Source organism: Pristis pectinata, chromosome 12, assembly GCF_009764475.1.
Source record: "Pristis pectinata isolate sPriPec2 chromosome 12, sPriPec2.1.pri, whole genome shotgun sequence".
Classification (NCBI taxonomy): domain Eukaryota; kingdom Metazoa; phylum Chordata; class Chondrichthyes; order Rhinopristiformes; family Pristidae; genus Pristis; species Pristis pectinata.
Window position 1 is genome coordinate 56,087,145 of NC_067416.1, and position 19,042 is coordinate 56,106,186.

The following is a 19,042-nucleotide window of genomic DNA, read 5'->3' on the forward strand; positions in this document are numbered from 1 at the left end:
AGCTGTATTTACTGTAAGTAGAATTACAGAAACACCCAGGATTGAACAGTGTGTCACATATTGTGCAAGTTTTGACTGAGAAAATAAAATCAGAACAAAGGATGTGCCAACTGGGATTTGATTCCTGTTCCAATAACTGTGACCAGTGAGGCTGAGCAACGTTCAGTTGCTGTGTAACACAGTGAGAGAGAGAGCAGATTTCTTTGCAGAGACACAGTTCAGTATATTCTCTGCTTGGAGCCCCTGTGGCATTGATGAGTAACACTGAGCACTGTGAATCAATGAGAATCCTTCCCTCTGTCTGGGCTGAGCCTGGGATTCACTCACTTTAAAACTTCACATCCTGACGTTCCAGTCTTACTGTGACCGTGCCTTTCCCCATCTCTGCAACCTTCACCTCCCACACAACCTTCAGTATAGGCTGCATCCTTCCAACTCTGGTCACTCATACACCTACACTCCTTCTGTTGATAACTGTGTCTTCAGTAGTCTTGCTGACAAACACTGAAGCTCACTCGGTAAACTTCTACAGCAGACCCCATTCTTTCCTCCTTGAAATGAGCAGCTATGGTAAGAGTGTATCCATAAGTTGCTGGGCTGATGATCTGGTGATGGAGTTCAAATCCCACCTGGCGACTGGGAATTTAAATTCAATTAATAAATGCATTCTAGAGTAAAAAGCTGGCATTGGTGGTGAGGACTGTGGAAAGTTTTGTAGTGTCATAAAACCCATCCAGTTCACTGTTGTTCTTCAGGAGAGGAAATCTGTCATCAACATCTGGTCTGGCTGGTATGTGACTCTAGACCTGCAGCAATACGGCTGAATCTGAACTGCCATTAGAAATGGCCCAGCAAGCCCCTCAGTTCCAGAGCAATTGGTGACGGATGTGAGATGATGAGTGAATAAAACATCTCTCTGACCAAGCTTTGGGGCACCTGTCCCCTGGGTTTGTGTCAGTTTTGTGTGATTGTTCTCCAGTGAAGTTGTTGAGGTGTCTGCGCATTTGAAAGGAACGATGTACTAACTCATCGCGCGTGGTCTGCACTGTCACTTGTCTCCAGCAGCACCATCGTCCGCTCAGTTACATCGCAGCTCTCTGCACGTTGTGTACACCATTTACACACATGGTAACTTTAGGCCACATGGGCATTTTTGCTCTCTGACACTTATTGTGGAGGGTGATTGTGTTGTGTCAGTGTTGAAACCTTCAATGTGACTGTGAGTCAATGCCTTAGATTGAATTTAGAGCAGATATAATGCACACTGTGCCTGTCTGACATGGGACGTATTATTTGACAACGTGTGATGTTGTATATTTCTTAACCCCCCTTTCTTGAAACAAGATCGTGAGCAATTTCCTTTTAAAAATAGAAAATGCATGGAACTAGTCTGGATGATCATTGTTGCAGTGTGTAATGTGTAAACCTAGGTCTACACTGTCGGCTCCTTGCTTTTGTGAATCTTGGTTTGATCAGCATTGTGATGTTAAACATTTGTTATTTGCAGGGTGCTCAGTCCTGTCCCACGTCAGTGACATATTCGTGATGTTCAACAGTCCCTGGTGAGGGCCGTCGCCCTCATCAAACCTGACAGAGTCGGGAGAGCTCTCCTTATTGCAAAATGCTGATGTTATTCCACTAGAAGCCTATTATTCTGTTAATCCTTGGGTGATGCTAACAAAGCACCCTCCTAAGTGACATCCCTTGTGATTACTGAGTTTTTCTCTTGGACTCAAGTCGGTGTCTGGGAGGTGGGTTAATGGAATTTTTGCACTTTGTGTGATCCAGATTTTACTCCCAAAACATGTCGGAGTGGACAGGACACTGGTTAGACCCTGTGTCTTTTCTCACTAATTTTTCTGAGGCCCATCGTTATGAAAGGTTCACCCCTCCTCTTCCTGAGCCAATGTGTCATTTCAGCCCCGTTCACCTTCATCACCTCCTGCCTCACAGCCACTGGGTGAGAAATAAGTTCCAGTTCTTGCTGACTGGAGTCAGACCAGGAGAAAAACCTGGCCAAGGGAACTGGAACTGGGATCTGCGTCACACTGAAGCAACACTGTCCACAAATGAATGAGTGTGTAGATGAGGTGTGGAGGGGAGAGGGAGGCAGTTTGAATCGGGTGTTTTCTTCTTTCTCTGTAACACTTTGATCCCAGTAGATACCAGAGGTTGGACTGGAATCCAGTAATTGGATTATAATAAAACTCAATGACAAGTTCCATATACAGCCAATCACTTTATTTCACATTTTCCTTCACAACAATGATACTGTCGGGCAGAACCATCTGAGAATGTCGCATTGAGGTTAGTCTGGTACAAGAACATTGGCACTCACTGCAGACAAGAGCAGGGACATGGTACACCTGCAAGTGGAAGATTCATAGGTTTAAGCATTTAGTATTTTCACCTCCTCTCCTGTACTGGGAAACAAAAGGACCCTCACATATTCCCAATCTCTATCCTCTGTATCTGGCATCCTATAGGGATGAGGTTATACCAACCATGATAAACTGCTTCACCTGGCCCAGGATCAAAGTCACAACATTCACTTCAAAGGTTGGGGGTCAATTCAAAAATAATCCAGGGCAGCTACATTTCAGTGAGTGGACAACCTACAGAACAGGCTCTCAGGAAACACTGGAAATACATTGTGGAGATTGAATCAGATACAACATTGCAGAGATGTTTTTTGAGGAATGAACATTGAGAAGACGGGGAAAAGGGAACAGGGACATTTTCTCCAGATGGTGTGAAGGATGGGACGTGTGTTTTGCTCACTGTCTCATTTTTCTTGTCACTGCACACAGATACAACTAAAATTGTGTGAGAGCAAATGGACAGGAGACCCAATCTTGCACCTTCCCTGCCCAGTAGATGGTGTTGGAGTTACTGATGGAAAGAGTTGATTCAAAGTGCAAAAGCACAATACTGAACATCCTGCATCACTCAACAGTTCTGACATTAGGGACAGGAATTGGGTGGGACTATCAGTGAGGTAGTTTAATACTATAAGTAAATTAATGTTCCTTCAAACACCACTCACCGTCCTGATACCTCATGTTGACCTTCTGTCTGAAACCAGAAGATGTGTCGGTCACTTCACAAGTATATTCCTGTTCGCTGATCCATTCCTGCACAGGGACTCTCAGGTAAGTGACTGTTTCGAATCCACCATCAGTTGTAGTGGACGGGAGAACGATGCCTTTTCGAGCAGATCCAGCTTTTTTCCAGGAAACAGTAAGGTTGTCAGGAGGGACTCCAGATATCAGACAGCCCAGGACAGCAGTTGTTTGATTGTGGATAAAATCCGGGGATGGAACAAGGGGGATGAGCTTGGGAACTGTAACATATGACAATATCTCTGATTACATGACTGGCCACAGTGTCGGTGGACTCCATTCCCCCAACATCCAGGGCAAGTCCCCTAATACCAGCCCTCTCCACACTGTTGTTGATTTGCTGGTGACCTGTTGACATGGAGGACCCCACAGTGAGACGGTGGAGGGAGCTCTGAGTGGTATGGCTGGATGTGTAACCCTGGCCTGCCAAGCAGTGTGCCACATTCTGCAGTGATAAGGCAGAGAGCTGGGTCAGTGGGGCTGATGTGCAGACCATCCGTGATCTAATTGTTCGGTGAAGTGGGCACAGGGAACAGAATGGCCAACACCACTTCCTGTCAGTATGAGTGGATGGGCTGGAACTGTTTCCACTGGCAGGAGGTTTGGGAACCACAATTTTAGAATAAATGGGAAGGAAGAACAGATGGCGAGGAGGAAATTATTTTGTTTTAGCTGCAAGGGTTTGTTCAGATCTGGAAGATGACGGTTAGGGAGCGGTGGAAGCAGATTCTTTCATCACATTCAGAAGGGAATTGGATTTTACTTGGAGAGGGGACAGCTGCAGGGTGGAGGGGGAAGGCAGGAGGAGTGGGGTAAAGTTTAAATTGTCGTCCCACTGGCAGGGGCACGATGGGCCTGCGGTCTCTGTGTGATTCTGCGTCCGGGAGCTGATCTGGAGGGAGGTGTTCGGGGGTGGGGGTGGTGGAGAGGTTTCTGAAATTAGACAAAGGAGTGGATACAATGGGGACAGATCTGCACAAGTTGCTTCACATTACAGGAGCCAGGACTTGGAAAGAGGGGCACGAGAGTTCAAAAGAGGTCGGTCTCAGGACTTGCTGGTGACTTTCACTTAACAGGACTCTAAAAGTGGGACATCTGCACATTGTTAGTTGATTGGCTAATTAGCTAATTAACAGCAGCCAATAAAATGAAGTTAGGGTCAAGCAGAGCGGCTATTGTGATAGTGGGCCAGAGTAAGAGTGGGGACCTGAGGCTTTGGCTCAAGAGGCTTCAGCGTGAGGAGACTGAGTAAGTGGCCAAGGTACGGGGAGTGAGAGCAGCTCATTAAAAAAGGCTGCAATAAGAAGACACAGGTAAGAACAGGTAAGGTTTAATTTTGTTGTTGATCCTTAGTCCTTAATTCAGTGTCTGCAGGATGATAGTTAGGGCAGTGGAATGCTCCTCCTGCAGGATGTGGGAAGTCAGGGAACCTCACAGTCTCCCTGATGATCACATCTGTGGACAGTGCACCCAGTGCAGCTCCTGAGAGATCAGGTCAAGCAACTGGAGCTGGATCTGGAGGTCCTCAGGATCACCTGGGAAGCTGAGGACTTCATAGATGAGACTTTTACTGAGGTGGTCACACCCAATGTACAGGCTTTAGATAGATGGGTGACCACCAGGAGAAGTCAAGGGAGTAGGCAGTCAGTGCAGTGCAAGGTCAAGGCTGCAGAAAATTCTCGAGGGGGAGGGCAAATAGCCAGAGGTTGTTGCACATGTTGGTACACACGACATAGTTAGAACAAGGGATGAGGTCCTGCAGAATGGGAGTTAGGTAAGAAATTAAAATGCAGGATCATAAAGGGTAGTGATCTCCCGATTACTCCCAGTGCCGTGTGCTTGTGAGTCCAGGAATAGAAAGGTAGGCCAGATAAATGTGTGGCTGAAGAACTGGTGTAGGGAGCAGGGATTCAGGTTCTTGGATCATTGGGATCTCTTCTGGGGTAGAGGAGACCTGTGCAAGAGGGATGGATTGTACTTGAACTGAAGGGGGACCAATGTCCTCGTGCAGAAATTTGCTTTTGCCACCAGGGAGGGTTTAAGCTAGATTGATGGGAGGTGGGAGTCGAGACAGTGAAGTCAGTGAGAAGACAGGGGTACATGCAGCAACCAAAGAGTGTAAGCCTTGCAATCAGGATAGCCGTGCTTACAGTAAAAGGGCAGATAGGTGCAGTTCAAAGCAGTGGTCCTATTTCAGTGCACGGAGCTGAACAGGCGAGGGGGACAAACTGAGGGCATGGATTGTCTCTAGGGACTGGGACATTGTGGCCATAACAGGAATGTGGCTGAGAGAAGGGCAGGACTGGCAGCTCAATGTTCTGGGATACTGATGCTTTAGGTGTGACGGAGGAACAGGTAAGAGTGGAGGGTGTTGCCTTTTTGATAAGGGAGGGCATAACTGCAGTGCTCAGAGAGGATATTCTGGAGGGATCATCTAACGAGGCCATGTGGGTAGAACTTAGAGCTAAGAAGGGGATGGTCACACTGGCAGGGCTATATTATAGACCCCCGCCGATAGCGGGAACTTGAGGAGCAGATGTGTCGAGAAACTGCAGGTAGTTGTGAGAATAGCAGGATAGTGCTAGTGGGAGATTTCAATTTTCCTGGTAGCGACTGGGCCACCCAGAGTGCAAAGGGCCTGGATGGGGTGTAATTAGTGCGGTGTGTCCAAGGTAGTTTCTTCACGCAATGTATGGAGGAACCTACTCCGGAAGGAGCAATACTGGACCTCCTCATAGGGAACGAGGTGGGCCTAGTAACTGATGTGGCAGCTGGGGAGCACGTTGGGTCCAATGACCACAATTCTATTAGTTTTAAAATAGTTATGGAAAAGGACAGAAAAGGTCCACAGGTTAAAGTCCTGAACTGGAGCAGGGCCAACTTTGAGGCAGGATCTAGCTGGGGTCGACTGTGTGACTCTATTTAAAGGCAAAGGAACAGTTGGCAAGTGGGAGGCTTTTAAAAGGGTCATATCAAGAGTCCAGGGGCAGCATGTTCCTGATAGGGTGAAAGGTAGACATACCAAGTTCAGGGAACCCTGGCTGACAAGAGATAGAGGCTCTGGTCAGGAAAAAGAAGGAAGCTTACATCACGTTTAGGCAGCTGGGTACAAATGAAACCCTTGACGAATATAAAAAGTTTAAGCCCAGGCTTAAGAGGGAAGTCAGGGCAAAAAGAAGGTATGAGATGGATTTGGCAGGCAGGGTTAAAGATAATCTCAAGAGGTTCTTCAGTCATATTAACAGTAAAAGGGTGAATAGGGAGAGGCTAGGTCCTCTAAAAGACCATCAGGGCCGCTTATGTGTGGAGCTGCAGGAGATGGCTGAGATTTTTAATGTCTATTTCTCCTCTGTGTTTACAAAGGAGAATCTCATCGATGCCAGAGAATTGAGGGTAATAAGCAGTGAGGTCTTACATCATGTGCATATTACGAGGAAGGTGGGCAAATCCCCAGCTCCTGACCAAGTCCACCCCCAGACCTTATGGGAGGTCAGGAAAGAAATTGCAGAGGCCCTTGTAGAGATATTTGCTGCGTCGTTAGCCACTGGCAGATTTCCAGAAGACTGGAGGGTGGCTCATGTTGTTCCATTGTTGTAGAAGGGTAACAAGGTCAGGCCAGGGAATTACAGGCTGGTGAGCCTGACTTCAGTTGTAGGGAAGTTACAGGGGGGAGTTCTGAGGGACAAGATCTACCCATCACTTGGGCGGTCAATGCCTGATCAGGAATAGTCAGCAAGGTTTGTGCCTGGGAGGCCATGTCTGACATATCTTTTGGAGTTTTTCAAAGAGGTAATTAAGGGGACAGATGAAGTTAGGGCAGTGGACGTTGTCTATACGGATTTTAGTAAGGCCTTTGACAAGGTCCCACATGGCAGGCTCATCTGGAAGGTCGCATGGGATTCAGGGGGAGCCAGTGAGGTGGATTCAGAATTGGCTCAGTGATAGGAAGCAGAGGGTGATGGTTGAAGGTTGATTCTCTGATTGGAGACGTATGACTAGTGGGGTGCCCCAGGGGTCAGTGTTGCGACCTCTTATTTATTATTTATGTAAATGATTTGGATATGAATGCACGTGGCACATGAATTAACAAGTTCGCTGATGATACTAAATCAGGAGGTCTTGTTGATAGTGGAGCAGGTTACAATGAATTGCAAAGAGATCTTGATCAGTTAGGGAGATGGGTTGAGGAATGGCAAATGGATTTCAACTTAGACAAGTGTGAGGTGATGCATTTTGGAGAGTCAAACCAGGGTAGGACTTGTACAGAGAATGGCAAGGCACTGATGAATGTTGTGGAACAGAGGGACCTGGGGGTACAAGTACACAGTTCCATGAAAATGGCCATGCAAGCAGGGAGGGTGGTGAAGAAGGTGTTTAGCATGTTGGCCTTTATCAGTCAGGGCACTGAGTTCAGGAGTAGGCACATTATGTTGCAGTTATACAAATCGTTGGTGAGGCCGCACTTGGAGTATTGAGTACAGTTTTGGTCACCCTGTTACAGGAAAGACGTTGTCAAGCTGGAAAGGATGTAAAAGAGATTTACAAGGATGATGCCAGGATAGAGGGCCTGAGTTACAGGGAGAGGTTGGCCACGCTGGATCTTTATTCCCTGGAGCGTAGGAGAATGAGGGCTGACCTCGTTAAAGTTTATAAAATCATGAGGGGTATGGATAAGGTGGAAGGTCATAGTCTTTTCCCCAGGGTTGGGGAGTCCATAACTAGAGGGAACAGATACAAGATAACAGCAGAGAGATTTCAAAGAGACCTGAGAGGTAACTTCTTTACACACAGGGTAGCGAGTACCTGGAATGAGCTGCCAGAAGAAGTGGTCGAGGCAGGTACCATTACAACATTTCAGATGCATTTGTATAGGTAAATGGAGGAGAGGGGCTTGGAGGGTTATGGGGTGAACACGGGCACTGGGACTAGCAGCAAGGATGCTGTGGTATGCATGGACCAGTTGGGCTGAAGGGCCTGTTTCCGTGCTGTATTACTCGATGACTATAAGATGAAGTTACCCCATTATCGACTTCCACACAGTTTCTCACTGCCTTTTTTTGTCAGCAGCAGCACTGCTGGCTTGTAGGAATAGAATAAATGAGCAAGAGAGTTAATTGCCTTCCTCCTTCACTGTTTGACAGATGTTCCTACTCCAGTTTTGTCCCCTGACATTAACGCAGCTTTAAATAGCAAGTAATATCTCATACTAACCGGGACGTTCCGACGACCATCTCTCTGTCACCATCTCGCTTGGCTCGTACCCTGCCTTGCAGAAGTAGACTTCATTCCTGTTGAAATCCGCTGCAGGGACTTGGAGCAAGCTGCTCATTGTGTACAATGAACTTTGTCCAAAGACTGCCGGGTACTTCTTGATTCCAGTGGTGATGTCCCCACCGTTAATGGACCATGTCTGACTGATGCTCTCAGGCATATAGCCCTTGACCAGACAGAGGAGGCTGATCTCTTGGCCAGATTCCATGTTGCAGGAGGGGGTGATGTAGACTGACGGCAAGGACTTGGCCACTGAAATGTAAATAAATTCACAGACAGTTCTGTAAATAAATGCATTACCGGCAGACAAAGCAGAAGACATGGTGTTGCATATAAAACCCATAATTTCCAAAATCATTGACCCTGTTACACAAAGGGCTCACCACTTCAACTCTCAGCTGGGTATCTGTGTCTCTGAAGTAGATGGGTGTGGATCAATCCCACAGCAGAGACTTGGGCAGACAGTCTGGCCAACACTCCAGTGCAGTACTGAGACAGTGATCCAATGTCTGATGTGTCAGATTTCAGTCAAAATATCAAAGGTGACACCCTGTCTCTCCCCCAAATACAGTTATTGATTCTGATGAGACTGTTCACCAGATCAGTGGAGTTTACAGAAAAAGGAAGAATTTACTTATTCAAATAATTATGATCAGTTCAGTGGTGATGTTGGTTAGAACACTGAAGTAAAACTGGTGTGGATACCTGTACCTTGTCTCCAGCACCACATGTGTGATATAGTGGTGTCTGTGTAATAGACTCTGCTTCTGAAATCCAACTGAACTGACCACACGATGCAGCTGACACTGCATCACACGTTTAATGTGTGTAACTGAGGAAGAATTTCAACCCCACAGAGCCTGTGTAAGTTTCAGGCCAACCAGGAGGGAATGGTAACGTGGGTAAGAACGGACAGAGGAACTGTGGAAATACATGAGCCCAGACTATGTGGGAAAGTGTCGGCCGACACAGCTGACAGTGAGGATGAGATTCCTGAGCAGATGCAGAAATCTCGAAGTGCTGTTAGATGTAGATGATATTTTCACTGACTGACCAGTCTGCACAGTCCAGTGAGGAAATGCAGGTTATGGCAATTCCCAGCCACTGAAGGTGCAAAATCCACTCGAAAGAGCTGATTCTCAATTCACTTCACTGGAAATGAAGGATTGTTGACTTAGTCGGCAAGTATTGAGTTTAATTAAATGATTGCAGATATTTCTAAGTGTTTATAGGTGGTTTAGTTTCAATTTTTTTTATCTTAATAGTCTTAAATAGTTTTTGACTGTTCAGTATATTGACAGCTTTGACAGGTGGATAAATCAGGGATGTGGTTTCACCAGTTGTCAGAATTACCTTCAGCAGTGTTGTGGACGCGGTTTGTTCTGGCCCACTGACGTGATGTCATTTACCTTGTGATAGACTCTGCCGATGGCAGCTTGTTGATCATGGATGAGGTTAAATCACCCAATCAGAATGTGTGGACAGACAAGAACATGCAGGGACCCTGGGAGCAGAAGACTGGCAGGAAAGTAGACATCAGACAGTTTGAATTGTAGGAGGTGAGGACTCTGTTGTCCAACAGCAGCCACACACACAGACACAGACATATTCTGTTACTGGAAGGGCAGCAAACTCAAAATTTGGAGAAAAAGTGGTGGGAAGGTCAGGATTTCAATCAGGGGTAAAATAAAATAATGAAATATTTACTTCACAATAACTTCCATGGGAGGAAGGAGATAAAATGTTGAAATCTTGGTTTCAAATAGAAGATATAAAACAAACAAATAGCAATGGGCATGATTTAACTGGTCAATACTTACAGCTACATGTTTAAGAACCTTTTCCAGGTGACACTGTCAGGATTGTTAACTCAGAACATTTGCATTCCTGAGTAAACACAGGTGATTCAGGCTGACAGAAGGTCAGGCAGAGCAGAGAAATTGTACCTTTCTAATTCCTTTCAGACTGTGCCTAAAACAACCAGTGAAATGCTGATCTCAGACTGCCCGTTGGGGAGACAACTTTTGTCAAATGGCGGGACAAGCCGACCTGTACTGTGGGTGAAGTGTCACAGGACAGGAAGCACAGGGCACGGTGCCAGAAGGACCACATCCACACACCGGGCGGAATGGTGCTGGTTCTAACCTGCTGCTGGGACTCTCCCCGTGCTGCTGCATAGGGAATGGTGGGACCTCGCTGGGCTTCTGGATACCAGAGTCCTGCGGTGAGGTGTATCGAGGCCTCTGGGCCTAGAACACCCTGACACAAGGTAAACCTGGGTTGTCAAATCTGTCATGTAATTTAACAGGTTTTAAATACCTCAGAGATATCAAAGTTGATTTAATTTCCTGCAACAAATATTATTTTAGCATAGTTCCAAATGAAAACCTGTCGTGCATATAAAAACACAAAAAGCACCCAGAACTCACTTCAGAACTAACTGTCTTCCCAACTCTGCAGGCCCAGAGTCCCCAGTCAGATGAATGGGGACTGTGATCCTTAGCCAGGACTGGTCTGGGAGGGAATCATTGAGGTGGATTCCCCAGTGTAATCCTGGGAAGTCCAGCAGGGCCCGGCACCATGTAGAGGAGTGTGGTGACAGGCCCGGCGGCATCTGCCACTCAGTAAATCCCGGGGTACAGTGGGTCTGTGGAGGTCCGGGCCTGACTCCGGTGTAAGTGGCTGAACACTGGTGGTTCCCTTTGGAACTGCCAACCACAGCCAGCACCATTCAACCCACAGTATCCTCAGCTTCCCGGGTACTCAGCAACTCAGGAAAGGGATGGTCAGCAGTGGCCTGAAGAACTTTGCTGCTCTTCATCGAAGTTAACACCAGATAACAGGGGAATTGTTGGACCTGGGACCATCTGGACAGCCTTCAACCAACTAATGGCTATCTACCCATCTACCACAGAGTCAGACTTCAGATGAGGGGTCCCCAGTGGTGGAGAGCTTTGGGAACTGCAGGCCCAAAGTGACCATTCCCTCCCAACATTCCCTCCCAACCCAGACCATCTGGTCATTTTCTGGTTCAGTTTGTCGGACCAAGATGCAGACAAGTTGGATGTTGAGTCCCCCTTGTGTACAAAGTGACTGCATTGCAGAAGTACTTGCTGAGCAGGGAAAGGCTTTGGGATGTTCTGGGGTGTGGAAGACAATGAAAAACAAATTATTTTCAACAAAACAAATCCAGTAAAATAAAAATAGAAATAGTGTGGCTGTCAGAAACCTGACTGAAAGAGTTTGATGAAAGGCCACTGATGTGAAACATTAACTCTGTTTCTCTTCCTACAGATGTTCCCTGAGCTGCCGAGTGTTTCCAGTGCAGGAGGCCCATTACTGTCAGTCGGTGAGATTTTCCAGGACCAGCAGCTGGTAAGTACAGTTCAATTTGGATGAGGGTAGAGCAGCAGGGTGCTGAGGTGAAGAGGGGCACAGGAGCTGGGTGGATCAGCAGGGAGCTGGATTTTCAAAACCAAGAAAGTGGGGAAGAAATTCTCCTTGGGTATTTGTACACAGTGATCACTGGTGAATCAGCAGATCGGGTAAGACTAGGCCTGATTATTTATTCATCTTTTGGGATCTGACCATTGCCAGTAAAGTCAGTGTGAATTACCCGTCAGAGCAGCCATTTGGAGTCAACCACACCGGTGGGTCAGGAGTCACAAATAGGCCTGAGTGGGTAAGGATGGCAGATCTCCTTCCCCGAGGGGCAGCAGTGAATCTGAGGGGTCATCATTACTGATGACTGGTCTGTTTAAAAAGATCCAGATTATTAATGAAAAATCAAAGGATGCAGATGTTGGAAATCCGACAGCAGATCCAAATCTGTTCCAGATTATTAACTGAGTTTAAATTGTACAATTGTTGTGGTGGGATTTGAACTCAGATCTGTGGATTGTCCATCCATCCCTCTGGATCACTCGCCTGCTTTGTTGCACTGCCCAAATTCCCACCCCCACCACTCCCAATCCAACCTTGTGCCTGTCCATTGGATCACTGATCCTGGACAATATTTCTCTCACCAACGTCACAAAATAAGACTGTCTGATCATTATCTTCTCACAGTTTGTAGATTCTGCTGTGTGCAGAGTGGCTCCACATTCCCTTCTCTACAACAGGGCTGTAGTGTGAAAGTACTTCATTGCCTGTGAAGTGCTCGGGGACACCATGAAATGTGCCCTGTAAATGTCAGCACATTATCTCACAGCTCCCATCACCGAACCACAAACAACACTGGTTAATGTAGGAAAGTGCTTGTTAAACATACGGTCAGGTGATGGAGAAGGGCAAGAAATTAGAGCAGTTGCTCCGTCTGTGAACTGGGAATAAGCAGTTCTTTTGAACAGTAAAGCTCAGAAATATCAAGCAACTTGACAGAATCTGAACTATGAGCTGTCAGTGAATTCACAATGATGGATAAAATATATTGAGTTACTGAGGATCTCTAACTGTTGAAATTCAACAGAAAACAAAAAAAACTGTTGTGCCAAACCCACACTTAGGACCACATGCAACAATATCTTTGTTCAAATGATTTATTGTTTTGAACTTTTGCTTTTGAATGAAATGGCATCAATTTGTTTTCCAATCTAAACAGCCTCCTGTGTTCTGAAGCATTTAGCCTGGGAGTGTTTGACAGCAATGTAGAGAGAGCTTTACTCTGTGTCTCACACTCTGTCCCTGCCCTGGGAGTATGTAACAGGATAGTGCAGCAGGAACTTCACTCTGTCTAACCCATTCCCTGGGAGTGTGTGACAGGATAGTGTGTAGGGAACTTCGCTCAGTGTCTAACCCATTCCCTGGGAGTGTGTGATGGGACAGGTTGGAGGGAGCCTCACTCCGTGTCTAACTTGTGATGGGACAGTGCAGAAGGAACTTTGTATCAAATCCATAGCTGACAGGACAGTAGGGGGGAGCTTTATTCTGCATTTAACTTGTGCTCTGTGTGCTCTGGGGTACCTGATGGGATCTCTTTGAGGAAGAAATTGCCAGATTTACGAAATAAATAATATTCCATTGAATGACAGAGCACAGAACGAGGCCACTCATCCAATCTGTGCTTCCCTTTAGCTGAGCTAACCCAATGAACCCATTGCTCCCTCTGCTCTTTCCCTGTATCCCTAGAAAGGAAGATCTCCTCCTGTTCCCTCTCTACAGTCAGTCTTCAGTCGGCTACCACCATCATTCAGGCAGTGTGTTCCAGATCACAGCTGCTGCATCAACAAACGTTCCCTTTAATGCTCCCCTATTCCCCATTATTGACTCTGAATGTTTCCCTCCCCACCCCACCCACCAATGCAAGGCTGCCTGGAATGTATGAAGGAATTGTGCCTTCAATTCCCTGCCTTACCTTTCCGGCACCACTCCCCCCGCTGTCTTCTCAAATCCAAACTTCTTCTCCCACTGAACCCCACCTCCCCACCCACCCACCAGGGAATAAAACGAAACCCTTAATCCCATCAATTAATCCTGGGATATTCTCAATGTGCACTCAGTGCTGCCCGATACTGTGCTGTATCCTGGGACGGGCCTCACGCCAGACATTCCAGGACGGGACTGACACCCACCTGTCCCCTGCGGATATTGAGCCATCAACCACATCATACATTTACAGACCATTCCCTCAGACTATGTCTTAATCCAATTACCTACAACGTGAAAGCAGCGGACAGTAAAACCTGACCCAGTAATTTGATCCTGAACAGATCCAGTGTTGTCATTGACAGGGAACACGTTAACCTGCACTGAAACGCTCAGCCCCTGAACGTGGGTTCAGTTGGCGCTGAGTATCAGAACCCAGACATGAACCAAACACTGAGCTCACTCACCACACAGGGTTCATCGGCTGGTGTCGAGGCACAGCCAAAACCTGAGGACAAGATCCAACCCCATTCCCCTGCAGCCTGTTCCCGGGCTGTGGACGGGTCACTGGTGGGGTGGGGGATGTACCGTTGGACTGTTCCTGGGGATGTTCTGACTCTGGAGAAACCGCCCGTCTCGGGGAGAATCATGTCATTGCTCCAAATATCTCACCGATTTCAGGCGAATCACCGAATTCGCCAATACCGTAAATTAATGAAATACAAATGGGTGAGGATGGCATTGAGAATTGGTTTTACCTGAAGTCACCGTCAGCGAGGTTCCTTTCCCCCAGTAGTCAAGATAGTCACACTGCTGCGTCTCCCCACTGTCCCAATGCAGTAACTTCACTTGTCCGTCACATCCAACAATCCCAGCAAAGTGTCAACATGAACCGTGTCCGGACAGGGAGCAGCCGCTCCCTGTGTTTCCCTCCCAAACTCCGCGCTGCTCTCTTCCGGCAGTGGGAATAAAGAGGCACTTTTGCCGTTGTCCTGTCTGCGGACATCGGCCCCCGCCGTCGCCCAGAAACACAATCGCCTCCTTTTGGGCTTTTAGTTGCCCAGAAATGGACATTTGCCCCCAGCCGTCCGAGTCAGGCCTCAGGTGTTTGACTCTGGGAAGCAGCAATGCGGAGTCGCTGGAGACAGGCTGCGCTGCAGACGCTCATTTGTCGGCACCAGTTTGTGTTCAGCTCCCCCCCCCCACCGTGATATATCCATATCACGGTGTTTCAGCTCAGGTCACAAACCGCCTCCATCACATCCAGCCCGAAATCCAGCGAAGCCCAGAGCCGGCCAGCGGCTTTATGAAACGCCCCGTCTGTGTCCGGGTGTCCTGCACAGCAGGACTCAGTCTCGGCCATCCCAGCCCTGAAGTGGACAGGGTGCAACCCACCGGGACCTTTCACTCTGCTTCTACCGACTGCTGCTCCTCGGTGGTTCCGGTCCCTTCCAGACACATCTTCAGTGGAACTTGTTGCCACTCCCAGATTATCCACTCGGGATCTGATTTATATCCACGGGTCCCGGGGTAAAGGCCGGTGGCAGCGCCCGAAGAGCCCAACTGAAGGAGTTTTGTTGCGGCAGGTTTGTGTGTGGAGGGAGCCCCATCTCTCACACTGTGCCACCCAGTTATACTCGCACAGTAATAGGTGGCCGTGTCGTCCGGTCTCAGGTTTTTCATTTGCAGATAAAAGTTGCTGCTGTCCTTGGAAACCTCGAATCGGCCCTTGACTCCAGGCGCGCAATATTTGTCATCATAATAGTCTATCCCCGCCAGCCACTCCAGCCCTTTCTCGGAGACCTGTTTCACCCAGTTCATGCTGTAGTAGCTACTGAGGCTGGACCCACTGACTCCACAGGTCAGTGTGTAGGACTCCCCGGGCTTCACCACCGCTGAGGCGGGCTGTGTCAGCACGACGTCGGACCGCACGCCTGTCAATAAAAGAGAAAAGAGCGGACTTTAATAAACAGTTCCACGGGCAGAGGGTCACAGAGCCTCCGAGAAGCAGCCGGGCCCCAGGTGGGGCACAAGCGGCGGGGACACCCACCTGCCAGACAGGACAGAAGGAGACAGAGATAAGAAGCGACCCCCATCGCCCTGTCCACTGAGCCAGACTCGGACACTCCAGAAATCGGCGGTTTCAGCTCCGGCCGGCTTTGTCGGAAGCCGTAGTGAGCGCTGTTTAAAATAGGGACGTGGGCTGTGAGTGAGAGAGGAGCCGCGGATTGAACAGGCTGCCACCCACTGAAACCAGAGGCGCAGCTTCCTGTCCCCGCCCCCAACAGCGATTTCAATTCCCCAAAAGATGTTTGTCTCCACAACAGGGGGCAGGTTAGCGGCGGTGATCAGATCATGAAAGATCTGTCACACACTGCTCCATTCATGAACTTCACTGTTGAACCGTCTGTGTAAACGGAAACACCCAGAGACCCCAGAGAGGGACTGAAGAACACTGGTCAGTGTACAGATATCCCCCTGAAGGAGAGGGACTGAGAGACACTGGTCAGTGTACAGATATCCCCCTGAGGGAGAGAGACTGAGAGACACCAGTCAGTGTACAGATATCCCCTGAGAGAGAGAGAGACTGAGAGACACCGGTCAGTGTGCAGATATCCCCCTGGGTGGTTGGGGGATTATGTACAGGCCAGGAATATTCTCTCTCAGAGACCTGACAACAGGAGTTTCACTGTTCGAAAACTTTTGGATCTGTCTCAGCCAGTGAGAGGAGCAGGACCTTTGATGCAGGGAATTCAGGAACAGAAGCCTGTTTGAGGAAGCAGTGAAGATTATTAATAAGAGCAGGGCAGTGGATGTTGTCCACATGGCATTTGACAAGATACCTCATGGTTGGCTGATCTCAAAGCTCTTGGGATCCAGAGTGACTTGGTCGGTTAAATTCAAACTAACTTGCTCATAGAAAGCAGAGGGTAATGGTGGAGGGGTTTTATTCCGATTGGAGGTCTGTGAACAGGCAGCGAATAGAGCAAAGGGACCATGTGCAGGAAGATGGTGTTGGTTTAAATTGGCATCATGGTCGGTGCAGACACGGTGGGCCTAAGGTCTTGTGCCTGTGCTGTACTGTTCTATGTTCTATGTAAGGCCGAGCAGACAACGTGAAAGGAGAGATTCCACATTAAGGGAGAGTGCACATGGAATGTGGAAGGAAATTAAATGGCTGGGTTGAGACTGGGACAGTGTAGAAAGCCCACAGGCTGTGGAAGGAGATTTTCCTGGGTCTTGCTGTGAAACTTTCTGATAAGAAGGCAGTAAAAACATGAACCTAGAAAATGTGAGCTGTTTTCCATATCTCAGGACTCACCTCTCAGCAGGGCCAGAGGTCAATGATGAAATTCCCCATCGTCTTCAATGCACCAGCACAAAGTTCAATTCATCATGGAAAAGCGGGATTTTAAAATCTAACACAAAAGTCTTGGTCTATTGGGCTGCAGTGATCTCTGTCATCCTGTATGTTTCTGAGACCTGGACTACCTATATCACGCACTTTCTTTTTCAATTTTGGGATCAGGCATTGCTGGGAAGGCCGGCATTAATTCTCCATTGATAGATGTCTCAGAGGTGGTGGCGAGCGGTCTTATTGAACTACTGCAGTCCTTCCAGTGAAGGTTCTCTCACAGTGCTGTTGGGCAGGGGGTTCCAGGATTTAGACCCAGTGATGATGAAGCACAGATGATATATTTCCAAGTCTGGTTAGTGTATGACTTGGAGGTGGTAATGTTCTCATGGTCCTTTTTCCTTGCTGATTCAGCTGTCTCTTGGAGAGGCCCATTGCTTGGCAGTTCTGTGGTGTGAATGTTGCCTGCTACTTGCTGGTCCTGAATGTTGGTTGGATCTTGGTGCATGCTGGTGTGGACTGTTTCATTTGCTAAGGAGCCAAAATGGGGTTGAACATCATGAAATCATCTGCACAGATCCTGTTATGATGGAAGGAAGTTCATTAATGAAGCAGTTAGGGTCTTGTTTATTGTCCTGAGAAACAGGAAAAACAGTGATATCCTGGGGTTGGGATGATAGACCCTGCAACCAAACTATCTTCCTTTGTGTGAGGCATGACTCCAACCATTGGAGTGTTTCCCCATTGATACCCAATGACCAGTTTTACCAGGGCACCTTGATGCCAAACTCATTCAAATGCTGCTTTGTTGTCAAAGGCAGACAGTGTGACCTCATCTCTGGAATTCAGCTCTTTGATCCATACTTGGAGCAAGGCTGTGACAAGGTGACAAACCAAGTGGTCCCAGCAAAATCTAAACTGGTCACTGGTGATTAGGTTATTTGGTGAGTCAGTGCCAATTGTCAATACCGTTGATTACGGCTTCCATCACTTTACCAAAGGTTGAGTAGACTGTTTGGGCACGAATTAACTGATTAGATTTGTCCTGTTTTTTGAGAATGGGGCATACCTGGGCAATGTTTCAGATTCTTGTGTAGGTGTCAGTGTTGTATCTGTACTGGAACAGTTTAGCTGGAATGTCCAGTTCAGTGGGATCAGGTCGGAACACAAATTTCCTGTTTTCAGCATAATTAAGCAACACCATAAATCTGAGACACATCTGTTTTCTTCCCAAATGAACCTAATAATTTGATTCAGTTCAAGGCAGCACTTTATCTCCCTCAAGGACAAATGTTCCCCATGCTTGCATGGAGCATGTGTCTTTACCCTTTCTCCCTTCAGACTTCTAGTCCCAATAGTCAGTCCTCTTTTCGGTAACACAAGAATTGTTTATTCGTGTCAGTCCCGAAATCAGAAACGTATTTCCATACCTCGAGTAGCTGCTTATTCTTTATAGTAAGTCTGTTCCCTCTGGGAGGCCCCCTGTTCGGATTAAGTCAAGCTGCCATCTCCTACAGGAAGTCTGAGAAGGAAATAGCCTCCAGATAACGGCCCAGTTTCACACACTCGTCAACAATGAAAATATGAAACATGTTTCTGGTAAATCAGCAGCTGCACAGAGAGATTCTGTTCAAATGAGTCCCATGCATCGAGTGTCAGGAGGTTGTTCAGCCCTCCAGTCTATTCCCACTGATGCGGACCTGTATCGGAGCTCCATTTACCCACCTTGGCTCCACATCCTTGAATAAATGAAACAAAATTCTATCAATGTAGACATTTTCAATTGACTCCGGCCTTCACAGTTTTCCAGGAGAGTTCCTGATTTCCAGTGCCCTGAATATCCTGGCTCTGGAATCCATAGGGGAGGTAACAGGTTCTCTCTGTTACGCTTCTGCACTCTTCAATGATTTTAAACTCCCCAATTACACGA

At 47.5% G+C, this 19,042-nt stretch overlaps 2 protein-coding genes across 2 annotated transcripts in view; both read right to left on the minus strand.

Moving 5' to 3' along the window:
• LOC127576491 (uncharacterized) overlaps positions 1–19,042 on the minus strand; it is a 605,240-nt gene that overhangs the window by 23,025 nt on the left and 563,173 nt on the right. The window lies entirely within an intron of this gene.
• Positions 2,236–15,943, minus strand: LOC127576522 (Ig heavy chain Mem5-like). Its single transcript, XM_052027000.1, has 7 exons — positions 15,808–15,943; positions 15,375–15,691; positions 14,516–14,567; positions 8,334–8,645; positions 3,043–3,343; positions 2,613–2,629; positions 2,236–2,333 (listed from the first exon to the last, which is right to left on the minus strand). The coding sequence occupies exons 1-7, from the start codon at positions 15,851–15,853 to the stop codon at positions 2,236–2,238; spliced, it is 1,143 nt and encodes a 380-aa protein (XP_051882960.1). The 5' UTR covers positions 15,854–15,943.

What these genes read in the sequence shown, in the direction of transcription:
- LOC127576522 (XM_052027000.1), bottom strand. Translation starts at nt 15,853, where the DNA reads ATGGGGGTCGCTTCTTATCTCTGTCTCCTTCTGTCCTGTCTGGCAG. An exon ending in CCTTCTGTCCTGTCTGGCAG is followed by an intron (nt 15,692 to 15,807) that starts GTGGGTGTCCCC and finishes TTTTATTGACAG; the next exon opens with GCGTGCGGTCCGACGTCGTG. An exon ending in ATGGTCGTCGGAACGTCCCG is followed by an intron (nt 3,344 to 8,333) that starts GTTAGTATGAGA and finishes CATATGTTACAG; the next exon opens with TTCCCAAGCTCATCCCCCTT.